Raw genomic sequence first — 21,674 nt, 5'->3', positions numbered from 1 at the left:
TTTTTGATCTAATGACCAGCAGTCTGGCCAATCGTTTTGAGTTCGACCTTGATCCCCGAGATCAGCTAGAGATGATTCAGGAACATCTACATGTACCGATATTTCCATATCTTCTGTCATCGTTTCTGTTTTGAGCTTTTTATTTGCGGAATCGGCGCCGCTGCCGGTGGTTGAGAAGTAACAGGAATTTTTTTTCATATTTAAACTTGGGGTTGCACTAAATAATATATAAAATAGTTGCACAACACGTAATCGTAACACAAACTGACTAAACAAACGTAAATAACAATATACGCAGATGCTGCCATGCGATAAACGTCAAACTGTCAAAATCATAATACGCAGCATACGTATGAAGCTAGTTACATACGCATGTTTGCTATTTAAACTATACGGTTACTTCACTAACACTAACACGCCAACATTCAAAATGGCTTCCACCTGTACCTTATTTTATCATTTTAACGAATTATTATTGTAATTACTTAAGCGCAAATATTTTTTCGTTTAATTGATTTTGAAATAAAACCGTGAAAAAAGGTGCCGGAACGCCGTTCCACCGCGTTAAATGGAAAAAAAAGCCCTGGCTAAAAGTATTAAAATAATGCATCGGCACCGTGTTCTGGTATATTCTAAAAGTTTCAAATGTCTAGCTTGTCGGGAAGTTAGTTAAAAATGGATTGCAGGATTTGTACTGGACAAACAACCACCGGACAAACAAGAATACGAGCTAATAAAAACGTTGTAAAATATATAAACCTTATTTTTGTCTTAATTTGAACAACATAGTGGCTGTAGTGCATTTTTAAAAATGAAGAGAAACCTTTTTGCTTCTAACAAACTCAATTATTTAGCTTTTAAATTTACATTTTACAAAATATTGTAACAATAATATTATAATAATTAAATTTGTCACAAATATTTTGATTTTAACTAAATAAATTTATTCACATATCTACTTACCAAATGATTTTGTATATTACTAGGTATGTATTTTTAACAAATTTTTAATATGTTTATGAAATATATTGATTCTTACTTATTTTCATTTTAGAGACGTTTTGATATATTATGTAAGTACATTTTTCAATGTTTTAATTTAAATTTAATTCATGAAGTGTATTTTACAGTCATTGATTTAACATAACATTGCCATTGTAGAGTTAATGAATTTATGAAATGGTTTTTAAAACGTTGTAGTGGCAACACACGATGTTCGAAACGTCATCCGTTGCGCGCCAAACACCCAAAATAAATATCAAACCAAACATCAGTCGTCGTTCAAGTGTTTTTTCTCAATGTGATATTCCTTATTTTACGAATTGTCTGAGCTTTATTTTTTATAAAATCTGTGCTATATAAACTGTAAACGTCATATGTTATAAGACGTAATAGTCAAAGTGTATAAAATATTACGTAAAGTGGTGATAATCCACGGCGATTTTAAAGGTAAATATAACCTAACTTTTTCAAAATATGACATTTTCTACGTTATCTCGAATTGGTTTTGTAAGCCTTGTGGATAATCTGATAACATTATGTTATTTTGCATCAAATATAATAACTTTTATCGACAATTTGTCTTAAAAAAACACACTTCTAACATATTATATTCTTTCAGTCGACACTGTTTTTAGATCACTTGAAACTATAACAGTCAATTGTTTTAATTTTATGGTAGGATAAAATAAATGACAATGAATTTATTACTAATCAGTAGTTCTATTTTCAAAAATAAGTGTTAGTCAAATTCATATATAATTTGCCTTGCATATTGCAAGCATATTCAGTCTCTCAAAACGTGAACGTTGGACTGTTTTTTCTTTGATTGACAGCTGCTGAAAACGTTTGTGCATAACATCTTGCCATGTTATATATTATTTAAAAGGCAATGACATATCCGAAACTACTTCTGTATGAGGATATTATCTGTATGTTGTCAGCCAAGGAATAAAAAAATGAAAAATATTTCAAGCAAGCATTTCAAACTTTATACAGGCTGTGATATCCAGTATCGAAAGATCTACCACACATGAGTGCATTACGGTCATCAGTTGTTGGATATCGGGCGAGTACTGGGTGAGGGCCTGCTCCATAAAATCTGGTGCTTCATAAAAAAGGTTCTAATCAATCACGATGGAACGAAAATACAGATTCACACAAATAAGTTGAAACATACATGAAGAATCTCACTGCATCTTCTCAAATTGGTTAAACTACTATGCAAAGAAGCCTACTTCGTGATGATAAGAGGAAATATGCCTTTGTTTAAACGCAGGGGTTTAAATTTTTTAGTTCTCTCACTCCTGCGGTAGGCCATGAATGGTGCAATACAAATCAAGTGATACGATTAGGTCACATGATGTTAATTTGAAAACAGTTTAAACGTAAGCTGGTTAAATAAATAATTATCGCAATCGAGGCGTTGGACATGCCTAGTTTATAGTACTTAGTCAATTGTATAAATAATTTGGTACAAGTCTGTTTACTGAAAGCCAGGCAGGAACAGAGGCAATTTTTATAGTCGATTTCGGCAAAATACATGAATTCAAGAATGATAAACTAACCTCACCTAACAAATAATTCAGTGTATTGGCTATTTTCAAAATTAATTGTTTGCCGCTGGCTTCAACTAAATATACAAGAACCAATAATTTTATTACTAATGAAAATAAAATGATCTTTCAAATTCTCAGTGATCTTATTATGAATTTAATACCTTATCAGTAATACAAAGCATATGTCACAATATGTTTCAATGTGCAACAGTTAAGATTGCAGACTATTTTCTAATCTGGACGAACTGACTAAGGGTTTGGTTGAGTGGCACACGCAGAATAAAATAACAGTTATAAAGGTGACTCCATTCGCTCGCTTTTGTATAGATTTTTGATGCAGAATTCTAAGACGTACAATTATTCTATATCTAATTTTTCACCACAGATTACACGGCAGATTAATAGTTTTAATCCAAACGATAAACACAGAGCAGTTAGATTCATCTTCATTTGGTAATTCAAAAATCACTGACATCTAGCGTTGAACTACTGAAGCTTATCAGTTTTCATTTGCATTGCTTTTGGCTCAGAGTTTTTTCTTTTTATTTTGGCACTACATAATGTGGTGGACCTCGGTCGTCTCAAGCAGACTCCTCAACTTTAGTCGAGTCTTTGCTACTCTTATCCAGTCGATCATTTCTAGCACTCGCAAGTCAAACCAAAGTCGCAGTCTTCCCGCACTCCGTTTTCCTTCTGAACCATTAAATATGCGAAACCTTGTCTGTAATTTCATTGCCAATCGATTGCAGATGTTGGGTGATGTTGATAAATGCAAACTCATCAAAGAACCGTGATCTTTTACAATATGTTCTGAGAATATCATTTAATTCCTGTATTTGGCTCTACAAAAATTACTGACATCTATCATTTATGTACCGAAGCTTGTACTATATTTAAGTGCCTTTAATGAGGTTACTTGTCGATCAGATATTTATCTTTATGCCCACATTGCACATGACATGCATTTGCATGATACCTATTAAAAAAAATATATACAATATAAAATCAATTATCAAAATATAAGTAAGCAATACACAATATTGTGAAATAATAATTATACATAACGTTAATGAAACTGAGATTTTTCTTGTTATTTCTACGATATTTAATTGATTAATGTTTTATTTAGTTTTATATCTTTCCATCAAGAGCTTAAGGTTTTGTTTTTATTAATAAACAATCATCAACATCAGCCATGTAATGGTCTCCCTAGCTCCTTTCACTCTTGTCGATCTCCATCGCTGTTACGTATAACCACTGAATTTGATGAGTACCGTTTATCCAGCGGGTTTGAGCGGCTTAATGCCCCTCAAGTACCACAATATGACTGCATTTGTATAGAAATTGTTCATTCTGGCCCATACCCATTTCATCAGCCATTATTAAATATAAATATTAAATCTTCTAAATAAATTTAAAGTTATTTTTATGGCTACACAATAATACTTACTAGGGTCTAGGACGATTTGGCACCGCGAACTGGCCTCCGGTAATTGGCCGCCGGTACAATCGGACGCCGGCCCAATTGGACGCCGACCCAATTCGACGCCGACCCAATTGGCCTCCGGGAGGATTGGACGCCGCACAGTTGAATTAAATGCGCAAAGGAATAGACGTACGTTACGATTTGTTGGAGTAAATAAGCAAGTCTGTTTAATATGCTTCTATCTTCTCAGTAGTTGTACCTTATACATTTCGCGCTTGACACATTTTTAATATAGATTGAGAATAATTATTATGCCTTATGATGTTTATTAAAAGAAAATAATTCTTGCCTCGCTAAAACTTAAAGATGTACATAATCAATTAATTTATTGTCTATTCATGGGTACTTATTTATATTTACAACAAATATTAAAAATAATGTTAGATGTTATAATGAAAATTACATTATATTTCAGCGTTTTATCGACTAAATATTATAATAAAGCTTAAACATGTATATTATTATGCATAAATGCGTATTTTAAGATAGTATGAAATTACAAACAAAATATTAAGTAAGTTATCTGCTAAGTATAAATGTTTCAGTAGTTTGATTAATAAACTACTTAGGTACTGGGTGCCGGACGAAATCCCGAAGGCCGAAATCCCGAATGCCCGGAATCCCGAAGGCCGAAATCCCGAAAAATAAAAAAAATACAAACATCAATAATTGCGCAATTTTTTCAAGAGACACAAAAACCCATTTTTTGTGGAAATATAAAAAAAATGTAAAATACGAACATTAATAATTGCGCAATCGTGAATTGCGCAATTTTTGCAAGAGACACAAAATTCATTCGTTATACAAAATGGTCTCTCCTGAAAAAAATTGCGTAATCGGAAAAACCCATTTTCCGCAAAAATGGGATTTGTCTCTCTTACAAAAATTGCGCTCACGATTGCGCAATTATTGATGTTTGTATTTAACATTTTTTTATATTTCCACAAAAAATGGGTTTTTGTCTCTTTTGCAAAAATTGCGCAATTATTGATGTTTGCATTTTTTTATTTTTCGGGATTTCGGCCATTTGGGATTTCGGCCTTCGGGATTTCGTCGGGCACCCAGTACCTAAATTGTTTATCAATCAAACTACTGAAACATTTATACTTAGCAGATAACTTACTTAATATTTTGTTTGTAATTTCATACTATCTTAAAATACGCATTTATGCATAATAATATACATGTTTAAGCATTATTATAATATTAAGTCGATAAAACGCTGAAATATAATGTAATTTTCATTCTAACATCTAACATTATTTTTAATATTTGTTGTAAATATAAATAAGTACCCATGAATAGACAATAAATTAATTGATTATGCACATCTTTAAGTTTTAGCTAGGCAAGAATTATTTTCTTTTAATAAACATCATAAGGCATAATAATTATTCTTAATCTATATTAAAAATGTGTCAAGCGCGAAATGTATAAGGTACAACTACTGAGAAGATAGAAGCATATTAAACTGACTTGCTTATTTACTCCAACAAATCGTAACGTACGTCTATTCCTTTGCGCATTTAATTCAACTGTGCGGCGTCCAATTGGGCCGGCGTCCGATTGTACCGGCGGCCAATTACCGGAGGCCAATCGGCGGAGGCCAGTTCGCGGTGCCAAATCGTCCCATTCCCCCGTCAGCGAGCCGCCATTGAAATACATTAGCTAGATACTGGCTGGAATTTTAGTTTCAGTTTCGACGGACATAAGTTGCGCCGTGGGAGGATGGCCTTAGTCTTCAAAATCGACCAGTTTTCCCATCTCTAATTTTCACTTTCTAATATCTTATGGATACAGATGTACATATATAATATGTGTAGTATATTATCAGGTCCCGTTCAAGGAATCTAGGCCAATTCTTTTATTGTCTTCTCTTTTTTATCGTCAGCAGGGGTTGAAACCTTTTTTATTGCAGATTAAAGTGCTTCTTCACACTGCTCAGTAGTTTATCTTGGCCTAATATAAATTTATCTCAGCCATTTTCAACGCTTTACCGGTGAAATCCTTATGTGTAAGATGATTTTATTCCACTATAGAGTGTGTCCTTTGCAATAAATACGGATTATAATGTTATAGGACGAAGTGAGTTACTATAGATATAGCCAAGTGGAAAAATTAGATACTATAGTATGTTTTTATTTATAAAATAGAAACACTTCCGGTTTAGTATTTATTCATCAGAGTTCACAGAGATTTAATCAATAATAACAATACTTTAAACGGTACACGAAAATAGATTAACAAGGTAAACATGACTCTCTCGAGCGAATAACTAAATGAACTTGCCAAATGATTAGTTCAGTTCAGGTAGGTATCACATTTGACAACTAGAAACGATACTTATCGCTAGAAACGAATCTCGATAGTGTAAGGTGCTTAGTTTCAAAATAGAAGACCTGTATGATCAAAAGGGTCAAAGCTAATCAGACTAAGCTGACTGGCTGTAAGACTGTGAGAGATAAAAATTACGGAGTTAACATAGAGATTCTCATCCGTCTACATAGCGCTTGCGGCGTCCAGTCAATAGGCAACGCCATCTATGGCTCTCTTTTCGAAATCACACCGCTACAATACCTACTTATTCACTTTTTTTTTAAATTTACGTTTATTGGAAGGACCTGATTTGAGTTACCACATCTCCACCTGTCATATATATGCAGCCGCGATTTGTGCACGGCCGCCTTCCATGACTCTATAAACGTGTTTTCGGAATGAAAAGATTTTAGTGCCACATTTCCCTATCCCGTAACGAAGATGCACAGGACTGACGTAACAACCATGCACCTTAGTGCTAAAAGAAAAGTTTGAAGTGCCCTTTTGGAGTTTAGGGAGAGAAGCGTTGAGCTACTTTCAAGCATATAAAAGCTCCAACCTACTTCGTCCATATTTTCTCAATGGGAGTTCCTCCAATTCATAATGCAGGCGAAGGTAGAGGGCAGCAGAAGCGTAGGTAGAAAGCAATTCTCTTGGTTACGCAATTTTGATAAGAGATGGGAAATGTTACCTACTGCAAGTTCGTTGCCAAGCCTAGATAGAAGACGACACAAAAAATCATTTCCGGACCATAGAAAATAACACAGGTGGCCGGTTGCTCATCACTGCATTAGATATAATATGATCCAGTAGCGAAGGGTGGAGGTAGGCTGTTAAGATCCGACATAAATAGTGCACATTAAACTTTGTTAGTCATACGTATTTGTTTTTATTGAACTAAGACTACAATTCACAGATGGTATTAGTTAATTAATCAATTAAACCCTGCTTACACCAAACCATTATAGCATTTATGTTCTTTCATTCATTCTTTCATTAATTTTTTTCATTCATTCATTTTTTATGTATATAAATTCAATTTTAAAATCCTGCCTAAACCAAACTATAATAGATAAAAAATGTTATTCTATCTATAAAATATCCGAAGTTATGTATGATATAATTGCATGATTTTAGATATTTTATAGATGGACGAGTATTTTTTGACTATTATTTATTATGACTTAGTTTCCCAGGATTTAATTGAATTTTAAAAACTAACCAACAACGTTTGTACGTAATAAAATTGTATACCTATTTCAATGAAAACAAATACGTATGACTGACAAAGTTTTGTATACACTATCTATGGCTGATCTTAACAGCCTACCTCCACCCTTCGCCACTGATATGATATATCCTTAATAATAAAAAAGGTTTTTAATTCAAATAGGAATAGGTATATTATGGATAAATTGCACCCTTCCCACGATTGTTTAAAATGCATGTTGTTTCTTCAACGAGTATGTGGTCCCAATGGGTTAAGTTCGTAGGTACCCAATTACCCTCTTAAAATATATTTATTCTCAGATGTGAAAAACTGTAAAACAACCCTTGACGTATAGGGGTGTATTAAATCAACCCCATAGCACAACTTCGTAGCGTCACACCTGATACCTTTTGTATTAATCTCAATCATAGTGAGACATATAAATCTCAATTGACAAAAGTTTCCTGCCTATTGGCTCAGATGGTGAAATTCGGCCAGTGTTTTAGGTTGCCAGAATATATATGTACGAATATAATGTATACTATGTAACTCAGTATCAATCAATATACAGTCGAACTTGGTTATTACGATCACGGAAATAGCGAGTCTCGCGAATGAGGAAACATTCGTTGACATTTTAGTTTATGATTTTCTCCATACATATTATATTATTCACTTTTATAACATGCTACTTATAGGGTATACCGAGTAGGTATTTTCGACCCTAAGCAATAAAATCCGACCGGGAAGTTAACTAAACCGATGCCGCCGGGATCGGATTACGTTTATGACCCTAGTTAAGTGTCTAAGTAGGTACCTAATTGGTGTTTTCGCCGACAACATTGAAAAAGTATCCACGCAAATGGTTCAAATTGCATGTAAAAATCCAAGCTTTGTGAAATCAGTAGGGACCTACCAGCGCCGGCGGCTCATTACAATAAACAACTTATTTTGTAATTTATGAATGCCATGCTTAATGCCAGGTTTAATTGAATTTTAAAAACTAACACTTATACCTACATATTGTAGTCTTAGTTCAGTGAAAACAAATATATTTGACTGACAATGTTTAGTGTGCACTGTTTATGACAGATTTTAACGGCTTACCTTCACCCTTCACCACTGCCTGGGACCCACTATACTAGCCGCCAGACCATCGTGAGCGTCTCACATGCATACGTTTAATCAAATATTATATTGATGATTTTCATTTTCTTCCAGTTCTCAACTTCAATTTCATGACAAATAAAATAAACAATGACAGAAAACAAAAGCTATTGTGACAGTCCAATCCTGCTGGAGTCTGACGATAGCTTGGAGCAGAAACACAATGAAGAGTTAGGATTCAGAGACAGCAATAGTCCAATCTTGATTTCTTCCCAAGACAACGTGAACCAGAAGAGCTCCACAGTAAATCGTAACCGAAAGTCAGACAGTCCAATATTGGTGACGACAAAAGATGACGTTGACTTTACCAGCGCAGTCTTATCCAAAAGAGACTGTGTAAGTCCAAGTAATCTTCCACAAGCAACCATTTGCATATCAGACGATGATTGGTCACCGGGAAAGACTAAAGTGGACAGGAATAACGAGACAGAATGCGAAAGCTGTTCATCAAAAGCAAACGTCCCGGGCGCAAGTAATAAGAAAAGAGAACCTAGGAAATTCTCAAATCTTTTTACGAAGTTCTCGAAAGCCGACAAGAAGAAATTGGAAAAGGAGGAGGTGAAGGTGGAAGTCCCGAAAGCTGGCGACGTCAGATATATTGCTGGAGTCCAAGTGGAGTTTCCGGTGAAGCCGTACGGGTCGCAGTTGACGCTGATGCACGAGGTCAGTAATATGTAGAAGTTTGTTACTTACACAACATATCGATGTCCTATTGTCAATATCCCGTAAGTGACTTTTTACAAATTGTGCGGGGAGCTAAAAAAACTAAATATTTAATATCCCGTATCTGACACACATCTTGTAAATGGTAAATCAAAGCACATAACGCCTAATATAATAATAATATCCAATATAATGTGATATATAATAGATTAACATCCAAATGTGTTATATTACTTACTGTTTTACCTTTTGAATAATTCGAATGTGACATTTTGAAGCTGAGTTCAACACACGGCACGCAATACGCTTGACAGCTTAGAGACAAAATAGGGCTATTACAGGTTTATTCCTGCAATGTTCAGATATGGAAAATTACCCATTACCATTATGTGATGAGAAAGATGTCACTGTGGAATTAACACCCAATAGTATATTCTGTAATAAACTACCTATATTCATTGTTTTTATTCAAATAAAACTAACAATTTTATCATCGAATCAGACTCGATCATCTTTCTCCCATTTTTTCTTATTTTAGATCATAAAGGGTATCAAGCAGGAACAAAACTGTCTACTCGAGAGTCCAACGGGTTCTGGCAAAACCCTCGCCCTGCTTTGTGCAACTTTGGCCTGGCAAAAACACGAGAAGGGTAAGTGCTACATTTTGTGTTCACTTGATAAATTTTTGTATAATGTACTAACTAACTAACTCATTTATATCTAGAAAGCATCATTTAATATAATCCATTTGCGTCTACATCGATGAGAATATTGTCGATAAATCCCATTGACCGGTGTGGTGTAACGGCAACTAGGTATAGATCCACCGTCCTTTTGTGTAGTCCGCGCTGTAGATGTCTCAGATGGCTGCACCAACATCAGAGGCCCGACCCGTTGAGAAAGCTGTTGAAAAATCAGTAAATAAGTAATATTCCATTAATTAAATAATTTGTAGTTATTTTTAAACCCCTATCGGATAGGGGCAGCGGTGGCCAACCCGTGGCGCATTGCATCTTTGCACCTACTTATTATTTTGAAGTAGGCACCATAAAAGAATCCATCTTCATATTTTCAACACCTGAGTGCTCTCAGTTCAAGTCGTACAGCCTTCTTACTCCTCAGTTCGTCCCATATTTTTTTGACAGTTTACAATTGTTAGAAAAAGTGACATAATATGTCGCTTTGGATCGAAATACAGATGTGAACAAGCATTTTCATCTATGAAATTGATTGAAAGCAAAACAAAGTCGCGAATAACTGATTCAAATTTGAAGAATTCTCTGCTGCTTTCAGTAACAAATTTAACACCAAACATTGAAAGACTAGCGAAATCCAAACGCTCAAAAGCTTTCAGTGCTCCATCCCGCGCAGAGCTCTCTCTCTCTCATTACATCCAACAACTGCGGTCCAGAATTATTTTCACCAAACAAGACTCTCCGGCAGCTGTAGCACCATAAGCGGGGTCCACAACAGCGTTCACCCTCTCGTACAAGAGATCATTTCTGACTATTGTAGATTGGTGCTCCAATAAACGTGTGTTTTTTGAACTGGCATAAATTAATTAATTTAGTTGCGTGATTGCGTTATTCCTTTTCCTCCCTTAAGCGAAGCAGATCCTACCCATATCCATATTTTCCAACCCCAACCATGAACGTAAGAAGGTAGAAAAGGTGCATGAGTTGTATGGCGCATCTGAACTCGTCTGTGAAAAAATTGGCGCATGGTATGCAAAAGGTTGGCCACCGCTGCCCTATCCCCTTGTGAGCGCGCCTGCTCTGCTGATTCGGTGTACGCGCGTAAAAAGTTTAACTTCAAAAAGAGTCATGAATAATTGGGGTAGGTACCTAACTACCTACTACAACAACTCAATGTTTCCAATTCACCAACCCCATCTGAGACGTCTCACGCGAGATGTGTCACTTGTCAGTTTAGCATTAAAATTGTGTCCCCTCGGGTTCTCCAGGGGGGCCAAGGGGCCCCGAAGTGGGAAGCTCCGCGGCTCATCGGTTCGTGTTGTCGCCTATAATTATTATTATAGCCACTGCCAGTATTCGGGTTCGATGTCATTTGCATACAAATGGTTCCAACGATCAAAAGTCTAGAGCGAAAACGGTTGCCGTCCTACACCCCCATCCCTCTAAAAATAAACAGCGCTGTACATGGTGGTGTTTCTTAAATAGTCGGGTATTTCCAAAGATGTCGAAAAAAAACTTTATCCATAGAGATGGAGCATAACGGTTTGAAATTAAAGCAAAAAAGAACCGTTGGTCAATTGATTAAGTTAGCTGCAAGTGAAGTGACATCACTTGAGATGATTTTAACACGTCATGATATTCAACTATAATAATTGCAGGTTCATCCAATAAGTCAATTACATACATGATTATATATCCCGAAATCTTCGGGATTGATTTTTTTATCAATCACAATCAATTAGTATGTGTATAAAATAATGTTAGTGAAGTGTATGTTTCTGCACATGTCACAGGGGGAATCGCCGCATGCTCACGGACAATAAATAACCATTTATTTTGTTGTGGTAAGAACATCAGGAAAATAATAAAAATAAAAAAATTATATATTTTCTCGTGTTTTCAAAATTATGTATGTTCAATCCAGGGAACTCAGAAATAATGGGAACTGAAATACACAACGGGTAAGGCGATTGCAGGTAACCGACTCGAGTAAGGAAGAATCCGGGTTAAACTTTCACACATGTTAAGAATACGTTTTACGTCGAATACTAAAAACTGCTCTCGGTTTATGCATTTACGCTCATTTAATGTTGGTATATTACACACACTATTGCACGTGCATAATGCGTGCTTTATTTTCGTAGGACACTCACACATTCAAAAGCCTGCTTTACCATGCGGCGTATTGAATATTGCCTATCGGTATTCTATTTATTATCTGTTCTGTGGTTCAATCATATCAAAAATTAAAATTATTTCAACAACTACAAAAAATAGTAGTAAATGAATAAACAACTGCACGTCTACACATATTAGGTTTTCATCGACGTCTTTGGATGAAGACTTTCTGTGCGCGCTGTGTATCGCTCGCATCACGTGACACCGGTGAATAATATGATCCAAATAAGGAACACGACTTTCGGCCGATAGCGATCAACCGATTGCCAGTATTGCTATGATGGTTATTTGATTTTAATGTATCATTATGAAAAGATTTCCCATTATTCGTCCCTTATTAATTCCATTCAAATTTAAATGGCGCGGAAACACGTTCGATTTTCGGCGCGCAAACAGACAGTCGGAAAATGTGTAGGTACACCTTTACCCCTAATATAAAGGATTATCAAGAGAGATAGGTATAATATATATTTTTAATTTTAAATAAAAACAAAACAGTATAAGATATCAATATCGACAGTGGAAAGGAAAAAGGGTGTAATCCACACAAATTAAATTTTACAGGAGGCACAAAAACGTTTTTGGTATGGTTTTCTGTCAAAATTAAAATAAAGTAATTACAAGATAAAAAGAACTTTTTATATACAACGTTTTTAAATTTTCTGTTGAATCATATAAACTTGACTTGACTAGCTTAAACGATTAAAAAAAATGTATTTGATAGAAATAATACTGAAATGTCGTTTTGACACTCATTGATTTCCATAGTAACGCACGTATATATTAATATATTCCTAGCAACCAATAATAGTGGATTGGATTACGGATTTCTTCCGAAATAACTTTTCATACAAAACAGAATTAACTGAAAATCAATTCAATTCTACTTAAAGATGGCTAAAAGTATTAAAAAAATAAATTGACATCGTGTTCTGATATATTCTAAAAGTTTCAAATATCTAGCTAGTCGGGAAGTTAATTAAAAATCGATTGCAAGATTTGTACCGGACAAACAACCACCGGACAAATAAAAATACGACCTAATAAAAACGTTGTAGAATAAACATCATCTTAAAATGCATGATAATTAATAATTTAGTTTTTATATCCCTAAAAAAACAACGAATTTGATGGTTAAGCTGTTTTTCACGTGTCACTTCCTTCTTTTTTTTATTGTTAGCTAAATTTAGATAATAATTCTGCATTTGCAGCTTACATCCTTTGGACACAATTTGTATTTAGTCGTTTACAATGTTATTATGCAATAACACCTATGTTGAAAAAACTGAGGGTTACGCCCTTTTTCGTGGCATTCATGGCATTAACATTTAAAAATGATTACATAATATTATTATGAATGATCACCGATTTGGGTACACCAATTTTTTGTCACTTTCCCACATAAATCAGCACTTATTTCACCAATGATACGAATACCGGTTTTAAGGTCATTGAGTGTCTGTGGTTTATTGGAGCATTAAGCCAATGGTTTAACATAACCCTAGAGAGAAAAAACCCACGATGGCCGCATGGCTTAAGCGTCGGCCTATAGTGTCGTGCAGTGGAGAATGGTGGAGGTTTTTTTTTTATATATTTGTGGGTGCAGGAGCGAAGGGTAGAGGTAGGCTGTTAAGATCAACCATAAATAGTGCACACTAAACTTTGTCAGTCATGCGTATTTGTTTTCATTTAAATAAGACTACAATTTACAGACGGTGTTGGTTATCTTTTAATAAGATTCAATTAAGCCGTGTCTAACCAAGCCATAATAAATAATACTCAAAAAATACTCGTCCATCTGTAAAATATCTAAAATTATGCAATTAAATCATACATAACTTTAGATATTTTATACGTAGAATAATATTATTTGTTTATTATAGTTTGGTTTAGGCAGGACTTAATGAATTTAAAAAAAAAACTAACAATAATATTATGTGTAGTATGTATTCTTAATACAACGAAAACAATTAAGTATGAATGAAAAAGTGTACGAAATTTTGTCGTATCGCCCAAAGTATACCAAAACTATTAAGGTTTGGTTTAGGCAGGGTTTAATTGATTTTTTTTAAACTAACCAACACCATCTATAAATTGTAGTCGTAGTTCAATAAAAACTAAATACGTATGACTAACAAAGTTTAATGTGCACTATTTATGGTGGATGTTAACAGTCTACATCCACCCTTCGCTACTGGGGTCGTGGGTCCCAGGTTCGAATCCTGGGTCTGGCAAGTACACATATTGTTTTTCAATTTGTGGGTCAATCAGAGTATGGACGTAATAGGTTGAGCAAGTCGCTGACATCCATTTCTCGTAAAAACAAAATCTGCTAATAAAAACTTAGCTTAACTGCTAACCCATATGATCTTATTAGGATCGGACATGGTCGGAACAGAAAAAGTCCAATGGAGTTATATCGCATGATCTTAGTGACCAGTTCACATAGGCATTTATTGAGATTACACGGTCACTAAACTTTTCTCAATAAGATGATTGCGTCACGAGCTGTATGGCATGTTGCACCATCTTGTTGGAACCACATATCGTTCAGATCAAAATCATTTAATACATGCCAGAAAAAAATCAATAATCATGTGTATGTAGCGTTGTCCATTGACAGTAACTGCATTGCCATTTTCGTTTTCATCTCCAATTTATCCAATATTTTTCCACACCCGATAATTATACTACAGCCTTACCCATAAATCAAACCCACTTCCCTTATGTTTGTGTTCCCTGGTTGGGATAGTTATTGCTAGCGAAATTTCCCCATCTATTAATAAGTACAAATGCTTGCAAAATAATAATTTTATCAGTGACATAGTATAACCAAACACGAACGCTTTGTCCAAATTAATTTATTACTCGGCATTGCGAGCTTTATGAAAGTTTTATTTCTAATTAGTGCCCCTAATGTAAATCACTCCAACTTTCTTAAACACCCTGCAATGGCGAACCCATTTGCATTTCCGCCAAAGTTACCTATCGGTACCTATACATCGGTGGTTTCTTATTACAACGTTTTTATTAGCTCGTATTCTTGTTTGTCCAGTACAAATCTTGCAATCGATTTTTTACTAACTTTCCGACTAGCTAGACATTTGAAACTTTTAGAATATATCAGAACACGATGCCAATGCATTCTTTTAACACTTTTAGCCATCTTTAAGCAGAATTGAATTCATTGTCAGTTAATTCTCTTTTGTATGGAGAGTTATTTCAGAAAAATCTGTAAAAAGTAAAAGACTATTATTGGTTGCTAAGGGGGTGGTCCTAGCAACTAAATTATTGATATATACGTGCGTTACTATGGAAATCAAAATGAGATTATCAGTAAGTATTCTATATTTGTTTGTCTGTTTGTTTTTTATTTACAAGTACAAGTTTGAGCATATTGAGCATAATAATTCAACAGAAAATTTAAAAACGTTGTATGTGAAAAGTTTTTTTATCTTGTTAATTATTTTTAATTCTACAATAGGTCATGAGCAAGGGTTACATGTAAATTGTAATGTAAAACATTTCACCGTGGCACAGTTCGCCGTGAGCTTTCTTATCGTAAAGAGATAACCGTACACTATACGGTCTCCAATTTTATTAGATTCAATAAGAACAATAATTTAATTGTTTCAATTTAATAAAACGCAATTTTTTTGTAGTACTTCTTCCACTTTTAATCAATAGATTAGGACCGGTTTCGTCCGCCTCAGAAGGACATTTTCAACTCAACTCGAGTTACTAGACTTACGAGAGAGATTATTTATTGAAAGTGGATTAAGTACCTACTACAAAAAATTGCGTTTTATGAAATTAAAACAACAATACAATGCAGTTCCACCATGAATTGACAGTTAACAAAATAAAAGAAATTAAATTAATTTTCATAGTTGATTTTGGCAAAATTCATGAATTCAAGAATGGAAAGTTAACCTAACCTAAGAAATAATTCAGTATATCGGCTATTTTCAAAATTTGTTTGCTGTTGACTTCCTGTAAAGTGTAAACTGACAAGAACCGTGTTTTATTTACGAAACTGTGCATTTTGATTGTAGTACTAGTTAATGGTTTTACAAACTTCGAATGCAATAAGGTAAACCATCTGTAAAATGGTATTTGCTTCATATTGAAAAAGGTTGTAATACGTTTTATTTAATTGACTGCACAATCCGGTGTCGAACATTTTTTTTTACGAGACAGATGTCAAAGATGTTTTGTGATTTTAGCCACTTACTAAACCTATTAAATCCATGCTCTGGATTCAAACACTCGTTTAAAAACAATATATGGATTTTGCCAGGTTTTGAACCCTAGTTCTTTGACTTACCATACGTACGGATACGTTACCACTCGGCCATCGCGGGATACGAACGAAATATGCAATCAAAAGTCTTTGCTCCGAACAGATTACCACATTGCATTCGAACTACCGTCGGAATTCACCATTTAGGGTCACGGCCTGACTATTTATAGACGCGCATGGCTCATAAGGCACATTGACAGCAGTGTAGTATCATGCACACTCTAGTATACACCAACCAAGGTCTTGGGATGTTGCTCCTGGACACTCATCATGACTTTGAAGTGCGCCACGGAAAAAGCAAGTGTATTAGAAGTGAAACAGTAGTTGTAGCTGTGAAACAGTCACATAAACATCCAGGCATGAGAAAATCACAAAGGTGTTTTGCGACCGCTACAGAGGTCGAACTCGCAGGCCTTGATGAGAGCAGCCGCCCACGAGCAAGGATAATATTGCACAATTGCATACAAGGGTTGGCATAATAGTCCCTCTCTGTTTTAATTAGGGGGAGTAATACCTAATGCAGAATTGTCCTCAGCTGGTTTTCATAGAACTGTGTGGAAATCGATTTTCATCCCTGCAACGTCTTAGGTATTTACTGCAGATGTTTCCAAACTGTGAGATGTATATCCATGTGTGTCCGGAAAATTGTACGTATACAGTTGGCCGTGACCTGTCGTATCAAAAACTGATGGCCGTATAGCATTGAGATCAAATTCATGTCTAAATAAAACACTTAAAAATACGTAGGTCATAAAAACTACCGGAATACAGGGAAAAGACAAAAGAAATAAGGTTGCTAAGTAAATTAGGAATGCATTGTTATTGTTTATATTTTATATAGAATTTTTAATGATTCAAAAGTAGGTTACCAAATATGTAGGTGTTCGTAAGTATCAAATATTTGATACTAATCAATATCAAATTAATGTTATTATTGAATCAAATGAAATTGGAAAATTACTGTCTGCAATGCTCTTCAAACAGCGCGTATTTTTTTTTATCTCAATTCTATACAGCCATCTTTTTTATGTACGACAGCTCACGATTAACTGTGGTACAATATACATGTAACCCATTCCTGGGTAAGCGTGAAACTTATAAATTCGGGCTTGGTTCAGTACGAAGACGTCCTTGTACATATGTATTTGCAACCTCTTCAGTACTTAGCTATTACCCACGTTGACCAAGTTGGTAGAGCGCCCTTATTTATATAAAATGTATTTGATTCAGTGCAGCGCTCGAAATGGAAAATTTTACGAACCGGAGCGCTCGATAATCTAACTGAGTAGATATTTTATAAAAATAAGTGTGTTAGATTTTGGATATGGCCAATTTCGCTCAGACAGTCAAATTATTTATCCACGAGACAGCGAAAATTTTGAGGATTTTATGAACCGGAACGGCGCTCCGGTGCGTAACATACTGTAGTTTAAGTGCTAGAAGATATCAATATTTGGCCACGTATTTTTTTCGACTAATACGTGGTGTGAATGAGAACTCTGCCATTCTTGGTAATATTGACTTGTGTGTCCCTGATAACTATCTTATAAATCGGGAGCATCAGTTGTTTGTTCTCCCGAGGAGCAGAACTAACCTGCCATTGGTGATGCCAATTGGTAGAGCAATAACTCTGTTCAACCAAATTGCTTCGGATGTTGATATATTCCATCTACGTGAGAATGAGTATAGGTGGACGTTATTTTATAAATTCTTAAAATAGGGTCTGCTTAACTCATCCGGTGTACTTCCTTGTACCTATATACTTCATATTTTTTGTATTTACACATTTATACTATAGAATAACTTAAAATTGCATCATTACAATATTACATAATACTTTTTTAATAATATTTATTTGTTTCTAAATGTCATGTTGTGAACGTCTTAAACTTATAATTTGTAATGTCCACAATATGTAAAATAAATTAAAATTGTAAATTGAAATTAAAATTGAATTGAAAATTTCGAGCCCTGATTCAGTATAAAGTCCCAATGGATTGGGCGAATGCCTAACAACATTTTTTTGTTTTAAAAACTAATGTTAATACCTATTATAACCACCCCGTGGAGGACTATTTATTCCAATTAGGGGCGAATATGGCAATTTACTTTGTAAAACTAAAATATTAACGGATTTTAGGGCTCGATTTGTATTGTTGCAAAGTAGAATCGACATTGTAAAACGTTTGGGAAGCACGGCTTTAATGAATTGAAAATCATTAAGATTGGAGACACTTTGCATTTTGGTTGAACGCTCGAAACCAAGCGCCAAGTTATTGTCTGAAGACGCCCAGAATACTTGAACATGGTCCACTGTCACGCCCTATGCAGTCTTGATACTGTATAACCGATGGGACAATCTAACCGTAGGTTCTTAGGGGTGAGTCTTGTCTACTTGGCCTTATTCGCGATAGCTTGTTCATTATTCTATGACTAGGGATTGCAATACCGAATGAAAATGTCAATACCGGTTTTTCGGTATTTCTTATTGAATACCGGTATTTCTTAAACATTACCAAAAACAGAACTAGTGATTTTTTACAAATAATTTGAATATATTGATAATTTTAACTAGAGCTCTCAAAAGTTCATAAAGTGCAAATAAGTCCGGCTGCAGAAAAAGCTTCTTAAATTCAACGCTTCTACGGTCATCAATAATTAAAGAATAATTGAACATTTTTGTCACGGATGTTTGAAATATATTTGATGAAATTTGTTTTATTATTTTTTCACATCTGTTGGATTCACTCAATATATTTGCATTTTAGCAATACATAACATATAATTCATTTTCAAAATCGTGAACGAGTGTGCTTTTTTAATACCAAAAATTCCGGTATTTTGAATTTTTTAAACCGGTATTTCGATATTGATAAATATTGGAATACCGGTTTTGAAATACCGGTAGGTATTACATTTCCTATTTGAAACCTGTCCGAGTGCTAGTATAGATAGTGTTCGTTTGTGTCTTGTCTTTTAGACATCCCGCGTCAGGATATTAAAGCAACCATTAGATGCCTCTGCTGGTTGCACCAATTCATGAGTGCCGCAGGTCTCCCAGTGGCCACTTGCCTTGCGTGTCGTAGAATGCTGGGAGCACATATATTGAACTTTACAAATTATTAATGCAAGACGTTCACAGCATGACAGTTAAAAACGAAGAAATATTATTAAAACAGTATATACAAAAAAGAGAAATATATGCACTATTACGTTATTACACAGTAAAAAGTGTAGACACAAAAATTATAATATCAATACTATCAACCGAAGGTAGGACTTGAAGGAATTTGAATTTAAATTCTAATGGATTTAAGTTTTGTACTATTCCATTTGAGTTTTTTTTGCGACCCGGGTTTCGTCTTTCGGCATCTTCAGGCGCTGTGTATAATCACCAACAAGAGAAGCACACGCATAAGAAAGTTGCATGCTGCGTTCAGTTTTGATTTATGACTATTATCCCAGTCGAGACGATTTTCAATGTGCGACTGGGCTAAGCCTAACTCGTCTCGTCTGCGACGTGTCGAATACGTCGATGTGACGTCATCGTCATTCACAAATATTGGTCGAATGCGACTTTTTAGTTTGAAAAAACATCTGCTGTTGCAATCGACAAGTCGCATGCTTCTCGAGCTGCGAGTCGAAGTCGCCGGAACGCATACGAACACCTACGAAGTGGTCATTCCAATACCGGCTCGCCGATCGCCGCATCCAAATATCTTTACGATTCGAAGGTTACGTGCGACTCTCGCTAGGTCGATATGCGCGGTCTTAATATGCAACACCGGATCGACGTTCTTGGAAGGTTTGATTTATGGCTGTGCGGCAGACGAGTCTGCGAAAGACATTCTCAAAGCTCCAAAGTCGAGACCTTTGAAGCTTGGCAAGATGCCATGTTTCACGCGGAAGTTTGCCATCACATCAACTGTGGCAGTATTTGAACCTGAGACACTGCACACCGGAAACCAGCAGTTATGCATACATTGAATATACATTAGCATCGATATAATTTTTGATTTGTAGGTATACTGTGCTTCCCAGACGGTATCACAAATAAAAATAGTATAAAATTATAATTTCCAAATTTGCTACGGTAATAGTATATTTTATGTAACGGATTGTCAACCTCGGGCATGCGGTGTGCTAATTGGCTCCGTTTTTGTTTAATAAAATAGGTCGTAACCTAACCTAACTGTAGATATATATTATATAAATTGATTATGATTACCATAATCACAAAAGTGAAAATAAGTTTAGCACCAGAAAGTAGATACCAACATTTAAAAAATATATATGCGCAATTTTCACAACTGAAAGAAAACTAAAATCAATGATTAAGTAGCCTGTCGCAATAAAAATGAAGTCTTTCGATTGCATATTATTATTATTTCGTTCACAGTCATCATCATCATCATCAGCCTGAATCTATTCTCTGCTGGACGAAGGCCTCTCTAAGCTGATTCCACTTCTCAAATTCAAATTTTATTTTATTTGTTTACATATAGTGAACATTACTTACAAATTCCTTGGTTGCTAAGGGCGTCTATAATAAAGATTTTTTTGATGGAATCAAACGCCTTTTCATAGTCTATAAAAAAGGCGTTTGAGGCGATTCGCACAGCGAGGCATGGAGAGGTGTATGTTGGGCATCACGCGAAAGGACCGTAAGAGAAACGAATGGGTTATAAAGCAGACAGGAGTGCGCGATGTAATAGACGTTGCCAAACAGCTGAAATGGAGATGGGCGGGGCATATTGCTGTCATCCAGTGGTACCTAAGGGGCACAAAACGGCCACAGGGTCTCCCTAAAAGCCGCTAGATTGACGAACTGGTAAAGTTCGGCGGAAATACGTGGCAGCGAATGACACATGACCGAGAGAGTTGGAAGAAGCTTGGGGAGGCCTTCATCCAGCAGTGGATTGACCCCGGCTGATGATGATTATGACTTACAATTTATTAATTTAAGACGTTCACAACATGATATTTAGAAACAAAAAAATATTATTAAAAAAATACTGTAAAAAAGGAAATATACCAGTAGGTATTAAGTTATTAAAGAGTAGAAAAGTGTAAATGCAACAAAATATAAATTAGATAC

The 21,674-nt window shown here is 35.1% G+C and overlaps 1 protein-coding gene across 2 annotated transcripts in view; it reads left to right on the top strand.

Moving 5' to 3' along the window:
* The first annotated feature begins 1,255 nt into the window (after window positions 1–1,255).
* Window positions 1,256–21,674, top strand: part of LOC147069781 (Fanconi anemia group J protein homolog) — a 215,940-nt gene continuing 195,521 nt past the window's right edge. Inside the window, exons 1-3 of one of the 2 annotated variants that reach the window (XM_085950539.1) lie at window positions 1,256–1,449; window positions 8,792–9,400; window positions 9,939–10,050. In XM_085950539.1, the coding sequence (XP_085806665.1) occupies window positions 8,828–9,400; window positions 9,939–10,050 (685 nt within the window). In that variant the 5' untranslated portion in view covers window positions 1,256–1,449; window positions 8,792–8,827. The remainder of the gene's footprint in view (window positions 1,450–8,791; window positions 9,401–9,938; window positions 10,051–21,674) is intronic. The other variant, XM_085950537.1, reaches the window with a different exon arrangement.

This window comes from Rhyacophila brunnea, unplaced genomic scaffold, assembly GCF_057557595.1.
Source record: "Rhyacophila brunnea isolate RB1 unplaced genomic scaffold, BYU_Rbru_1.0 scaffold_23, whole genome shotgun sequence".
NCBI classification, from domain to species: domain Eukaryota; kingdom Metazoa; phylum Arthropoda; class Insecta; order Trichoptera; family Rhyacophilidae; genus Rhyacophila; species Rhyacophila brunnea.
Note: the sequence above shows the minus strand (reverse complement) of the source record. Positions and strands in the feature narration are given on the sequence as shown.